Source organism: Nematostella vectensis, chromosome 13 (genome assembly GCF_932526225.1).
Source record: "Nematostella vectensis chromosome 13, jaNemVect1.1, whole genome shotgun sequence".
Classification (NCBI taxonomy): Eukaryota; Metazoa; Cnidaria; class Anthozoa; order Actiniaria; family Edwardsiidae; genus Nematostella; species Nematostella vectensis.
The window spans coordinates 1132796-1147046 of NC_064046.1; the positions used below are offsets into that span (position 1 = coordinate 1132796).

The 14251-nt window shown below is 47.1% G+C and overlaps 1 protein-coding gene across 5 annotated transcripts in view; it reads right to left on the bottom strand.

Annotated features, from left to right (window-relative positions):
• The window catches only part of LOC5521508 (F-actin-uncapping protein LRRC16A), a 42538-nt gene that overhangs the window by 8216 nt on the left and 20071 nt on the right, over positions 1-14251 (bottom strand). For all 5 annotated transcript variants that reach the window (XM_048721191.1, XM_048721194.1, XM_048721192.1 and 2 more), the window contains 14 exons: positions 14021-14111; positions 13900-13954; positions 13221-13393; positions 12741-12809; positions 11180-11273; positions 10256-10357; positions 9693-9821; positions 8718-8819; positions 7824-7999; positions 7229-7316; positions 2341-2421; positions 1741-2074; positions 1495-1672; positions 911-1064 (listed from right to left, as the gene is read on the bottom strand). In XM_048721191.1, the coding sequence (XP_048577148.1) occupies positions 911-1064; positions 1495-1672; positions 1741-2074; positions 2341-2421; positions 7229-7316; positions 7824-7999; positions 8718-8819; positions 9693-9821; positions 10256-10357; positions 11180-11273; positions 12741-12809; positions 13221-13393; positions 13900-13954; positions 14021-14111 (1826 nt within the window). The remainder of the gene's footprint in view (positions 1-910; positions 1065-1494; positions 1673-1740; positions 2075-2340; positions 2422-7228; positions 7317-7823; positions 8000-8717; positions 8820-9692; positions 9822-10255; positions 10358-11179; positions 11274-12740; positions 12810-13220; positions 13394-13899; positions 13955-14020; positions 14112-14251) is intronic.

The following is a 14251-nucleotide window of genomic DNA, read 5'->3' on the forward strand; positions in this document are numbered from 1 at the left end:
ACAACGTGAAACAGTAAACGTGATGCGTGATACAACAGCTGAATGACGACTAAAGATGTTGCATAACAAATACAAAGACACTGAACAAGATGGATGTGTCGAGAATGGATGGCCACTGGAAAAATGACTGAATGGAATCCCCCCTTTCTTCTCGTCCAAATCCAAATCCAGTCCAAATTCCTTTGTGTCGGCCCGGGGAATATTACCAAGTCCGGGGCCCGGGGAATATTACCAAGTCCACCACAGTACATTTCGAAGTCTTTGAGTCCCGAATACCGTTACACACAAAGGCTAAAACCCCGTATCCCATTACAAAAGTCACTTAAATCCCGCATCCCGTGCGGCAGTTTGCTCAAGAGTCCCGCTCTTCAAATCCAAATAGCAAAAAAATACCGAGTCTCTCGTCCCAAAAAAAACCTAGTGTGGACCTACCTTGGTTCCAGAGCCTCGAACGTCTCTCTATTTATTGGCCAGCGGGGTTGCCACTAAATAGAAAGACAAGGCTCTGGGACCAGGGTAGTGTGGACCCCCTATTATCAACTCCTTACGCCCATGAAAATTAATTGACCAAAAAAAGAAATTACAAAGACTGAAAGACACGCGAAACAAAATGCGATTTGTATTTCTAAAGCCCTAAACTGCGCCAGCACTTGCCAGCATTGCTGGCAAATTTTCGCTTGACTGACTATAGGACAAAGGAAATGTCAAAATGGGAAATTGAGTTTCTGACATTTCCTTTGTCTTGTGGTCAGTCGAGCAAGAATTCGCCAGCAATGCTGGCAGGTGCTGGCTCAGTTTGCACAGGGCTTAAACATTACGTTTGTTGGAGTTTCTAGAAATTGAATATCATGTATACCACGAAATGTTTTTAGAAACAGAAATCATGTATACCACACGGGCTTGTACCTACCTCCGGGCTGGACCTGGGCTTGGGTTTTGGCTTAGGCGCGGGTTTGGGTGGGGTCTTGCTCGGCACAGCGGCCTCTGGTTTGGAAGGTTTACTAGTAGGCTTGCTGGGGGTCGAGCTGGAAGGTTTGCTGGGCGTGGTGGAGGGTTTAGCTAGCCTAGAAAGAGAAATAACTTGCTATCTTAGAAACTTGGTTTGATTAATGTCAGGGCGGCGTTACATTACATGACAGATGAATGAGACTCCCCACGGCAACGTTCATGAAATTCTTCCGATACCGTAAGGATATTCATAAGCGCTACTGCGAGAAATCGCGGTTTGTTCCTTGTTCGACCTTAGATACGAAATTCTGGTATTTCAGGGGCGGAACTAGGCCTTATCGAAAAGAGGGCATCAATACATAAAAAAAATTGGCGGGAGGTAAACTAATAAATTTAAGCTTCCACACATTTACTCTCAGTATTGTAGGGGGGCTCTCCTACCCCCTGCAGCCACTATTTTAAATCCCAAGGGAAAAAGGACGAGGTAGCTGTAGCATTGACTCAGATAAAAAAGGTGTTTCTCGAAATCAAAACCACATAGCTTACTCCTCGTTTCCGGTGGACCAGAAGTTGTCGATGGCGGCCGGTTCGTCTTCGGCTTGCTCGCCATTGGTCGCTTGCGGTCGGTTGGACGGCCGGGTTGGTAGTCGGCGTCCTCTCGCCGGCCGAGCACGCTCCTTGACAAGATGCTGTAGACCGTCGCCTGTCTCTACCGCTCCGAAATCTGCCAACAAACACAAAGACAGTTTTTTCGGGGGTTCTGTATTATAGAGTAGCAGTCGCCACACTAACCTATACTATCGCTCGGGGATGGAGTCCTTGATGCCCGAGGTTCTTTCTCACTTGACGGCGTGGCCTGTTTCTCGTCTGTGGACGACGTCCTTGGCTTTTTGGTTGCCACTGGAGAAGGTTTTGCCTCTCGTGTTTTTGCCACGCCTCCATCGACTGTCACTGGTTCTCCGGCAATCACGATGTCCACTTCCACAGCCTCCGATATACCCTCGTCAGGTTTCGGCCTGCTTCGGCTAACGGTCGGTCGCCGTCGGTGACTCTTCGGGACTTCTTCTGTGTTTTCTCCTGTCATTTGATGGGTGGAGCTCAGCCGATTTTTGGCTTTTCTGGCGGCCTGGAAAACATTGCAGTGAATAGTCGTGTTACTGAATTGAAAATTAATGTCTTTTTCTCGAAAATTAAATATCTGTACAAAGTTTGGCTGATCCACAGGGTTCCTAAAGTTTAGGATGACTAACAACAAAGGTATTCAAAATGAACGATAAAGAATGATAAACTACAATCTTACTAATCAACGCTACACTAAAGGATTTCAAGCAACACAGGTATCCCGTAAAACGCCAAATAAAAGTGAAAAATAAACCACACGCATCGCCTTACCACACTGATGTCATCAGTGGTGTCTAAGGCCTTGTCTAATGCTCCAACCTGTTTCTTACGCTGTTCTTTTAGAACCTTATCCTAGAAGATAAGAAAAAAAAATGAAGCACTGAAGCACTTGTAGTGTGTGGGTAGACAAATGATCTGCCTGCTAACCAAGACGCCTCCCCCCCTGGCAGACCAACACCGCCCCCTCTATTACACTTCACCTGGGACACTACCTCCCCTGGCACTCTCCTACAGTATACCCGACCAACACCGCCCCCTCTATTACACTTCCCCTGGGACACTACCTCCCCTGGCACTCTCCTACAGTATACCCGACCAACACCCCCCCTTTATTACACTTCCCCTGGGACACTACCTCCCCTGGCACTCTCCTACAGTATACCCGACCAACACCTCCCCCTCTATTACACTTCACCTGGGACACTACCTCCCCTGGCACTCTCCTACAGTATACCCGACCAACACCGCCCCCTCTATTACACTTCCCCTGGGACACTACCTCCCCTGGCACTCTCCTACAGTATACCCGACCAACACCCCCCCTTTATTACACTTCCCCTGGGACACTACCCCCCCTGGCACTCTCCTACAGTATACCCGACCAACACCCCCCCCTCTATTACACTTCCCCTGGGACACTACCCCCCCTGGCACTCTCCTACAGTATACCCGACCAACACCGCCCCCTCTATTACACTTACCCTGGGACACTACCTCCCCTGGCACTCTCCTACAGTATACCCGACCAACACCTCCCCCTCTATTACACTTCCCCTGGGACACTACCCCCCCTGGCACTCTCCTACAGTATACTCGACCAACACCGCCCCTTCTATTACACTTCCCCTGGGACACTACCCCCCCTGGCACTCTCCTACAGTATACTCGACCAACACCGCCCCCTCTATTACACTTACCCTGGGACACTACCCCCCCCTGGCACTCTCCTACAGTATACTCGACCAACACCGCCCCCTCTATTACACTTACCCTGGGACACTACCTCCCCTGGCACTCTCCTACAGTATACCCGACCAACACCTCCCCCTCTATTACACTTCCCCTGGGACACTACCCCCCCTGGCACTCTCCTACAGTATACCCGACCAACACCTCCCCCTCTATTACACTTCCCCTGGGACACTACCCCCCCTGGCACTCTCCTACAGTATACTCGACCAACACCTCCCCCTCTATTACACTCCCCCTGGGACACTACCCCCCCTGGCACTCTCCTACAGTATACTCGACCAACACCTCCCCCTCTATTACACTTCCCCTGGGACACTACCCCCCCTGGCACTCTCCTACAGTATACTCGACCAACACCGCCCCTTCTATTACACTTCCCCTGGGACACTACCCCCCCTGGCACTCTCCTACAGTATACCCGACCAACACCTCCCCCTCTATTACACTTCCCCTGGGACACTACCCCCCCTGGCACTCTCCTACAGTATACTCGACCAACACCTCCCCCTCTATTACACTCCCCCTGGGACACTACCTCCCCTGGCACTCTCCTACAGTATACTCGACCAACACCTCCCCCTCTATTACACTTCCCCTGGGACACTACCCCCCCTGGCACTCTCCTACAGTATACTCGACCAACACCGCCCCTTCTATTACACTTCCCCTGGGACACTACCCCCCCTGGCACTCTCCTACAGTATACTCGACCAACACCGCCCCCTCTATTACACTTACCCTGGGACACTGCCTCCCCCTGGCACTCTCCTACAGTATACTCGACCAACACCGCCCCCTCTATTACACTTCCCCTGGGACACTACCTCCCCTGGCACTCTCCTACAGTATACCCGACCAACACCGCCCCCTCTATTACACTTCCCCTGGGACACTACCCCCCCTGGCACTCTCCTACAGTATACTCGACCAACACCTCCCCCTCTATTACACTTCCCCTGGGACACTACCCCCCCTGGCACTCTCCTACAGTATACTCGACCAACACCGCCCCTTCTATTACACTTCCCCTGGGACACTACCCCCCCTGGCACTCTCCTACAGTATACTCGACCAACACCGCCCCCTCTATTACACTTACCCTGGGACACTGCCTCCCCCTGGCACTCTCCTACAGTATACTCGACCAACACCCCCCCCTCTATTACACTTCCCCTGGGACACTACCCCCCCTGGCACTCTCCTACAGTATACTCGACCAACACCCCCCCCTCTATTACACTTCCCCTGGGACACTACCCCCCTGGCACTCTCCTACAGTATACTCGACCAACACCCCCCCCTCTATTACACTTCCCCTGGGACACTACCCCCCCCTGGCACTCTCCTACAGTATACTCGACCAACACCCCCCCCTCTATTACACTTCCCCTGGGACACTAACTCCCCCTGGCACTCTCCTACAGTATACCCGACCAACACCTCCCCCTCTATCACACTTCCCCTGGGACACTACCCCCCCTGGCACTCTCCTACAGTATACCCGACCAACACCTCCCCCTCTATTACACTTCCCCTGGGACACTAACTCCCCCTGGCACTCTCCTACAGTATACCCGACCAACACCCCCCCTCTATTACACTTCCCCTTGGACACTACCTCCCCTGGCACTCTCCTACAGTATACCCGACCAACACCTCCCCCTCCATTACACTTCCCCTGGGACACTACCCCCCCTGGCACTCTCCTACAGTATACCCGACCAACACCTCCCCCTCTATTACACTTCCCCTGGGACACTAACTCCCCCTGGCACTCTCCTACAGTATACCCGACCAACACCCCCCCCTCTATTACACTTCCCCTTGGACACTACCTCCCCTGGCACTCTCCTACAGTATACCCGACCAACACCTCCCCCTCCATTACACTTCCCCTGGGACACTACCCCCCCTGGCACTCTCCTACAGTATACCAGACCAACACCTCCCCCTCTATTACACTTCCCCTTGGACACTACCTCCCCTGGCACTCTCCTACAGTATACCTGACCAACACCCCCCCTCTATTACACTTCCCCTTGGACACTACCTCCCCCTGGCACTCTCCTACAGTATACCCGACCAACACCCCCCCCTCTATTACACTTCCCCTGGGACACTACCTCCCCCTGGCACTCTTCTACAGTATACCCGACCAACACCTCCCCCTCTATTACACTTCCCCTGGGACACTACCTCCCCCTGGCACTCTCCTACAGTATACCCGACCAACACCCCCCCCTCTATTACACTTCCCCTGGGACACTAACCCCCTGGCACTCTCCTACAGTATACCCGACCAACACCTCCCCCTCTATTACACTTCCCCTGGGACACTACCCCCCCTGGCAATCTCCTACAGTATACCAGACCAACACCTCCCCCTCTATTACACTCCCCCTGGGACACTACCCCCCCTGGCACTCTCCTACAGTATACCAGACCAACACCTCCCCCTCTATTACACTCCCCCTGGGACACTACCCCCCCTGGCACTCTCCTACAGTATACCAGACCAACACCTCCCCCTCTATTACACTCCCCCTGGGACACTACCCCCCCTGGCACTCTCCTACAGTATACCAGACCAACACCTCCCCCTCTATTACACTCCCCCTGGGACACTACCCCCCCTGGCACTCTCCTACAGTATACCAGACCAACACCTCCCCCTCTATTACACTTCCCCTGGGACACTACCTCCCCCTGGCACTCTCCTACAGTATACCAGACCAACACCTCCCCCTCTATTACACTTCCCCTGGGACACTACCCCCCCTGGCACTCTCCTACAGTATACCAGACCAACACCTCCCCCTCTATTACACTCCCCCTGGGACACTACCCCCCCTGGCACTCTCCTACAGTATACCAGACCAACACCTCCCCCTCTATTACACTTCCCCTGGGACACTACCTCCCCCTGGCACTCTCCTACAGTATACCTGACCAACACCTCCCCCTCTATTACACTTCCCCTGGGACACTAACCCTCTGGCACTCTCCTACAGTATACTCGACCAACAACCTCTCCTTTTACGAACTGATGCTTACAAGACAAACGCATTTAGTCAAGCCACTCTTCTTGAATGACAGTAATTGTTAGAAGAGAGCCTCAACTTGACTCGAACCTGGGTTTTATGCATAGGGTTAAGAGCTAGTGTGTCTTCCTAAAGCAAGCTACCATATAACACATCATTATGTCAAGAATAGTGTCAGCCTTAATACATCCCCACACCCAGTCCCTCCCTTGTATACCCAAACCCCACCCCACCCCCCATGTGAGATATCAATAAGACCAAAATTGTGTCGACCTAAATACATCCCTCTATCCTCATCCATTACCCTATAGTATGCCCCAACCCACCCCCTAGTGTCTTACCAGAGTAATGTTGCATGCCTCCATGTGTCGAATTAACAAGTCCATAACGCTGTCAACCTAAATACATCCCTATCCCCACCCCTTCCCCCCTAGTATGCCCCACCCCACCCCCTAGTGTCTTACCAGAGTAATGTTGCATGCCTCCACGTGTCGTAAAAATAAGTCCATAATGGTGTCGACCCAAATACATCTCCATCCCAACCCCCCAGTATTCCCCACCCCTTCCCCCCTAGTATGCCCCACCCCACCCCCTAGTGTCTTACCAGAGTAATGTTGCATGCCTCCATGTGTCGTATAAATAAGTCCATAATGGTGTCGACCCAAATACATCTCCATCCCAACCCCCCAGTATTCCCCACCCCTTCCCCCCTAGTATGCCCCACCCGACCCCTAGTGTCTTACTAGAGTAATGTTGCATGCCTCCATGTGTCGTATAAATAAGTCCATAATGGTGTCGACCTAAATACATCCCCATCCCCACCCCTTCCCCCCTAGTATGCCCCACCCCACCCCCTAGTGTCTTACCAGAGTAATGGCGCATGCCTCCATGTGTCGTATTAATAAGTCCATAATGGTGTCTGCCATAAGGGATGCTGCGGATAACTTGTCCTCACTGTGTAACAACATAAACCACAGCAAGATGTTACAACAGTATCCTGAAACAATACCCTGAGGAGAAAGGCCCCCAGTTATGGCCCTCAGCTACACATATGGGAAACCACATTACTAGAAGATTACAGACAAGCTGTAGAGAAAACTAGATGGTCTGCATAGGCGTGGTGTAGACAAGCTAAAAATCAATGATGAAGGGCAGCGCAACTTGGAGAAAGGAGAGTTTGACCAAGGAAAGAGTTTGACTACAGAAAAATCCCCCATTGTCAAACTTTCTGCTCTCATTTACCAAGACGCTTCCAATACAGGCAGACCATGTTGACTCGTTGACTCCAACCCTTCGTCCGAAAAAGGCTAACGCTCGAAACGTCACCACAACTTGGAGAGTGGAGAGTTCGACCAAGCAAAATGTTTGACTACACAAAAATCTCGCCGAGTCAATCTTTCTGCTCTCACTTACCAAGACGCTTCCAATACAGGCAAACCAGGTTGACTCGTTGACCCTCACCTGAGTCTATTGAGAATGGTGGCAGACGCCTGTCCGAGTACGACTTCCTCCACGAACGCCTGACTCAGCCGTTGTTTGTTGTTGCTGACGGATGACAAGCTAGCCTTGACGTCCACCTGTTCCGTGATGTAAGGACACACCTCATGCGCACACTCCAGCAATAGCTCGAGATTGCGCTGAAAGAAAAGTAAACAAAACATTCATTTTTTTTCATGATTATATCCAAATGCTGGGCTTAAAACCTTTGAGCAGACTTTCAGTTTTATGTACATGCAGATAGAAGCATTCGCGCGGCTGTAGGGGGATTTTGAGTCATTTTGGAAAGCTAAAGAATCAAATTATCGAATTTCCTTTAATCTGTCAAATAGATAGAATGAGCGAAGTGGATTGGATTGAAAAATTAAATTTTAGTAAGAAGGAGGCATAAAGCAATGCAACAAGATCGTTTGTACAAAGTCTATTGTAGCAGACTCTGTCACACAAGTGACACTTGTAGAAGATGTAGAGGAGTACTGAATGGAACCTTGAGAAAAGAGCAAAAAAATGGCAAGTTTTCCCAAAATAAGGTCTGGTAACTTCGGTAAGCTTGAATTTTTGCATAGAGGTTCCTTATGTTATGTAAACCAAATTTGCAATTTTCAAATGTTCAAAGTATGAATTATCCTCGTTTTTAGGGAGAAGTCGGGCTCTGATCAGAAATCAAGCCAACTTTGCTCGCTAATATCTAAATAACATATCTTCTAAATTTCTTTAAAATTTGGAATTAAGATTTTGGTCAAGGTGCGGAATCTTGAGCTTATATATTGGGAATTGGAAAATTTCATGCCATTTTTTTTACTCTGTCAACCTTGAGCAATATACTTATACTTCGACTCGTGTCGATGATCAAGATACCTTCATTTTGTCTTGAGAAGAGTGGTAGAATTCCTCGGTAAGTTTCGCAAACTTGGCCTCGACATCGCTATCATCGGTGCAAAGCTGGAACTTTAGCAGCAACTGCAAACAAAAGAAATATTCAGGAAAAACAAACAACTGCAAACAAAACAAATATTCAGGAAAACAAACAACTGCAAGCCAAACATATATTCAGGAAAACAAACAACTGCAAACAAAACAAATATTAAAGAAAACAAAATCTTTCAAGCCAAACGAAATCAAAAGCAGGATTTTTTTCCAGGAGAACGCCAACTACTACGACAGAAATGTTAAAATGAAATGCAGACAACCTTTGATTGACGCCCACATATCTAGGTTCCGAGGCTAACAGCTTGCAGTGCAACGCGCGTTACCGTGACCACCTTAATAGTTTTGATAAGTGAGCCAATAAGAATGCGAGAAACTTGCTATCTGATACGACGCGCGCTACCGTGGCCACCTTGTCAGTTTTGTGAAGTAAACCAATAAGGATGCGAGAAACGTGCTATCTGATACGACGCGCGCTACCGTGGCCACCTGGACAGTCTTGTGAAGTAAGCCAATAAGAATGCGAGAAACGTGCTATCTGATACGACGCGCGCTACCGTGGCCACCTTGTCAGTTTTGTGAAGTGAACCAATAAGGATGCGAGAAACGTGCTATCTGATACGACGCGCGCTACCGTGGCCACCTTGTCAGTTTTGTGAAGTAAGCCAATAAGGATGCGAGAAACCTGCTATTTGATTGACAAGAAATTCAATACTCGAGAGTAATCAGCGAGACAAAGAAATGATTAGTGCAATCAGAACACAGACTATGAATCCCCCTAGTTAAGAAATTTGTGTCAACCAAACTTGGTTTTGCCGCATTCTTATTGGCCAAAAGTTTGTCTTGGTGACTACACTACAACATTCTATTCTAAAAACAGTATTAGTGACACTACTTAAATAATACCTGCTTCATTTTATCTGCGTCCTGGATGTACCGTTTCGCCTTCGACACCTTTTCCTCAACATCCGGGTCCGTACATCCCCTCAAGCCGTTGACCATGTCTTGAAGCTGTACAATTAAACGGTCTACCGCCTAAAAAGTACAATGGTTGTTAAGTTAACTAGTTAATGTTTCATCTTGTTAGACGATTTAAGGGGGTTTTAAGCATTTACCTTGCGCATCTACCATGCGCATCGACCTTGCGCATCTTCCTTGCGCATCTATCTTGCACATCTACCTTGCGCATCTACCTTGCACATCTACCTTGCGCATCTACCTTGTGCATCTACCTTGCGCATCTTCCTTGTGCATCTTCCTTGCTCATCTACTTTGCTCATCATCCATGCGCATCTACCTTGAGCATCTACCTTGCGCATCTACCTTGCGCATCTACCTTGCCCATCTACCATGCGCATCTACCTTGCGCATCTACCGTGTGCATCTAACTTGTGCATCTACCAATCGCATGGTGTTTGAGAACAATGACAAAGGAATGGCTGACTATAGCACTTTAAGGCTGCACGTACCTGCTGCTGAATGGAGGTGACTAATAGGCCCTGCTGCAATCTGTACGCCTGCTCCGTGACCATCTTGTGCGGCGATTGGTTACGTAACAAGAACCTTTCAATCTGAAATAAATGTATGAAATTCAATAGCTCCTTTGGAGCCAATGCAAAACACACACACATATAAACGCAAGAGAAATCATCTCTCGTTTGATTAATATGCAGGATGTTTAACATATATTAGATTTAAAAGTATAAATTAAAAATTCAACAACTCGCTTTGAGGATACCCGCTTAGATTGGATACTTCGCTGAGATAAGTTTTTTTGGTCATGTTGTCAATATTATAAAGGTTTCAAGGTACAAAACCCATACATCAAGCTCAAGACAAATATCAAATGTAACGGATCACCTAGTTGTTTAACGCTTCAGATTTCTTATTTATTTGTTTGCAAATGGACAACAAAGTATAAAAAGAGTCACTACTTCACGCAAGAACATGTTTCGGTGATCGCTCCTCGTTTAGCCAGTCAAGGTGACATTGTCAAGGACACAAAAATGTTTCTGCCCCATAGAAGAAACATACGCAGACGACAAATATTCATCAAACAATGTGCAGCCGTGGTTAAGCCAAGGCTTAATATGGTAAGGAGGTTTTCTAAGAAGACCATTCACTTGACATGTTGTTGTTTAGATGGGTAATCTCTCTGAGAGGTTTTCTAAGAAGACCATTTACTTCATGTTGTAGTCTGGATGGGTAATCTCTCTGAGAGGTTTTCTAACAAGATCATTCACTTGACATGTTGTTGTTTGGATGGGTAATCTCTCTGAGAGGTTTTCTAACAAGATCATTCACTTGACATGTTGTAGTCTTGATGGGTAATCTCTCTGAGAGGTTTTCTAACCAGCCCATTCACTTGACATGTTGTAGTCTGGATGGGTTACCTCTCTGAGATGCCTTTCCACCTGCGTCTGGTGGTTCTTGATGCACTGCGACACGTCTATCAGTGGCGTCGGCAAGGAATGCAGGGCGTGATTACTAAAAAACAAGAGTCAAAGAGTAGATTCGATTACTGCAACCCATTATAATCAAACACTGAACTCAAATATTAAACTTAAAATGCACGCATTTACCACCCCAAACGAGTGGGTCACTTCTTGATGAAGGATCGTCAAATGCTATCTGTTTGGGAGATTTCATACATTTTATTACTCAACCACGGGATCCCTGTGCACGGGATCCCTGTGCTGTTTTTTGTGGCGTGAGCGAGGCGACTGTGTCTCGTATTTTAGTCTTTCAGTGGAAAGAGGTGACTTTATTTAATGCTTGTAATTGGACACCGCATAGAATTGTGAGTAAATATGAGCTGTTGTTTTACATTGATTGTCACATGCTGCAACTGTTTGTTTACATGATTTACAGTTTTTCACCGCCGCTTCAATAGCGTGTTTGAATAACTCATAGCGTGTTTGAATAAATGTTGTGTTCAACCAAATGGCGTGTTGGAAAAATCTGTGCTAAATCCCATACACTATCCTATTTCTACATAAATACCTATGACTGCGCACCCACCCCCTAACAAGTCTATAATTACATATGACTGCGCACCCAACCCCCTGACAAGCCTATAATTACATATGACTGCGCACCCAACCCCCTGACAAGCCTATAATTACATATGACTGCGCACCCAACCCCCTGACAAGTCTATAATTACATATGACTGTGCACTCCCCCCCTGACAAGTCTATAATTACATATGACTGCGCACCCAACCCCCTGACAAGTCTATAATTACATATGACTGCGCACCCAACCCCCTGACAAGTCTATAATTACATATGACTGTGCACTCCCCCCCTCCCCCTCCAGCAAATTCTGGGGACGCGCCTGTCTGATAAAAAAAGGTTACAGCAATTTCCAGTATTGCACGAAATCACGTTGAGAAATTCCGAAGACGTTCGCTATCAAATAAAGTACTACAATCCGGGAAAAAAACAATGGGACGATGGAACAATTTCTATGCGGTTGCGAGGCAAAAACTTTCTTCGACATAAAAATATAATATTCCCCCCCCACGCTCAATGTTGCACGTGGAAATATACATTGAATTGTAGAGAAAGTTGATTTCCTAACAACATTGAATGAAGGGATGGGAGGGGGGGGGGGTGGGGGGGGCTTATCGACAGGAACAGAGTAGGTTCCGAGCGTTCCGAGTGTTCTACGAGCGCAAAACCGTTGTGTCCCTTTGTAATTTGTCCCTGATTGTAGTCTGACAAGGTAAAGGAAGGAACGTTCTTTCAAAATTAATTTCAAGTGGTAAGTTTAGCGGTCGTTCAATTAGATTTCCTTTTTAAGGAGATTTTCGGTGTGCTGTAGGCAAACAACAATAATTCTTTTTTCAAACAAACAAAAGTCTTCAGCTTAGTACACTGGCCAACACTTCAATGGATGTAGCTGAGTTTAGATTTTTTAAACTATAAAAATGTAATTATTCATATTAACCTTGCCAACGCAGCGCTGATATCTCCAAACCCGCGACGAGTGGTACCATTCCTGTCCCAGTGGAGTTTCCTAGGTAGATTAAAAAACAATTCTAATCCATAATGGTTTGACATCGGAGGGTCAGTTGTAGGTGTGTTGTGTGACAAGTTGCGTGACACATTGCCACATTGCAGTGTGGCGGTTTATAATGTGTACCTGTCAAGAATGTGTGCCTTCTTGTCACCCGTTTGGAAAAGCGTGACTAATGTACTTCGTGACTTATTGTTGCGTGACACATTGTAGCTGGAGTGGGGAGTGGTACAAATAAAGAGAATTGTTTCATAGTACTGCGCGTGATTGTTGCGTGACACATTGTATTGCAATGTGTTTAGTTGGTGGCAGAATGCGCGTTCGCCTCGTCACCCATCTGGTTTGGTGCGTCTTTTTGTACCGCGTGACGTGTTGTTGCGTGACTTATTTTTCTTGCCTGACAGTATTTACCTAAGTTTAGTGTTTAGCTGAAGTGCCTTTGCCAGAATACGCGCCCCCTCGTCACCCATCTGGTTTCCACTGATGTCCAGTTCAACCAAGGTCTCGTTGGTGCCCAGAGCATCGAGTAAAGGCGTGACGTCTTGTTTAAGGCGGGAATCGGCGATGGAGAGAGTATTTATATGCTGAAATACGTAAGAGACATCAGAAGATCAGACATATGGGATTGGCGGGTACAAATAACGAGGAATGTCTCAAAGTACTGCGCAAGATACGGTAAAAAATTTTGCCTGAACCAAACTCCATTACAATAGTAATGGAGAAAATGTCTAAGCCGTGGCAGAAACATAAATTTGGTTAAAGGACGCCGTGCATGCGAAACACACTGAATCTTGTGTGACTAATGTTTCTGATGCATTAAATTTGTTTTTTTTTTTTTTTTTTGCACGGTTCATCTCTCTTCTCGTTAAATCTGAACCAATATTTTTTTGTGAACAATCAGTTATTAACGAAACAGAACGTCGAAATATTCAAGATCTTTCCCGGTAGTACTATTAAAAAGAAGTGAGCCCTCTCTATATGTGCTACCTGGCCTTTGGTTCAAACTTCAATAAATAAATATGCTTAATCCAACTTTATCTAATGTTCTATTCTACGGGAAAGTAGAATAGAAGTTAAGCCTAATATTTACCGAGTTCTCCTCAGATATCAACTGTACAAGTGCCTCGAGTGTGGCGTTGGGATTTCTAAACACACAAACATGATATTAGCAGGAATCGATGATAAACATCCGTAACTCCTAAGCAACTCACTTTTTCTCAAAGTTCTGTCCAACATAAAGTTGCTTGATGGACTGGTTCGAACCAAGACTCTCAAAAACCTTGACAAGGTCGCTCTCCAGACCTAAAGCAGAGAAAAACACATACTTTAAGGCTCTCTCCAGCGTACTACCTTTATCTTGCAACTTGCCTCGCAAAAAAAGAATCATGTTGTTTACTTCTACTGTGACACTCATATATACCTGTTTTTGTCGCACGAAAAAG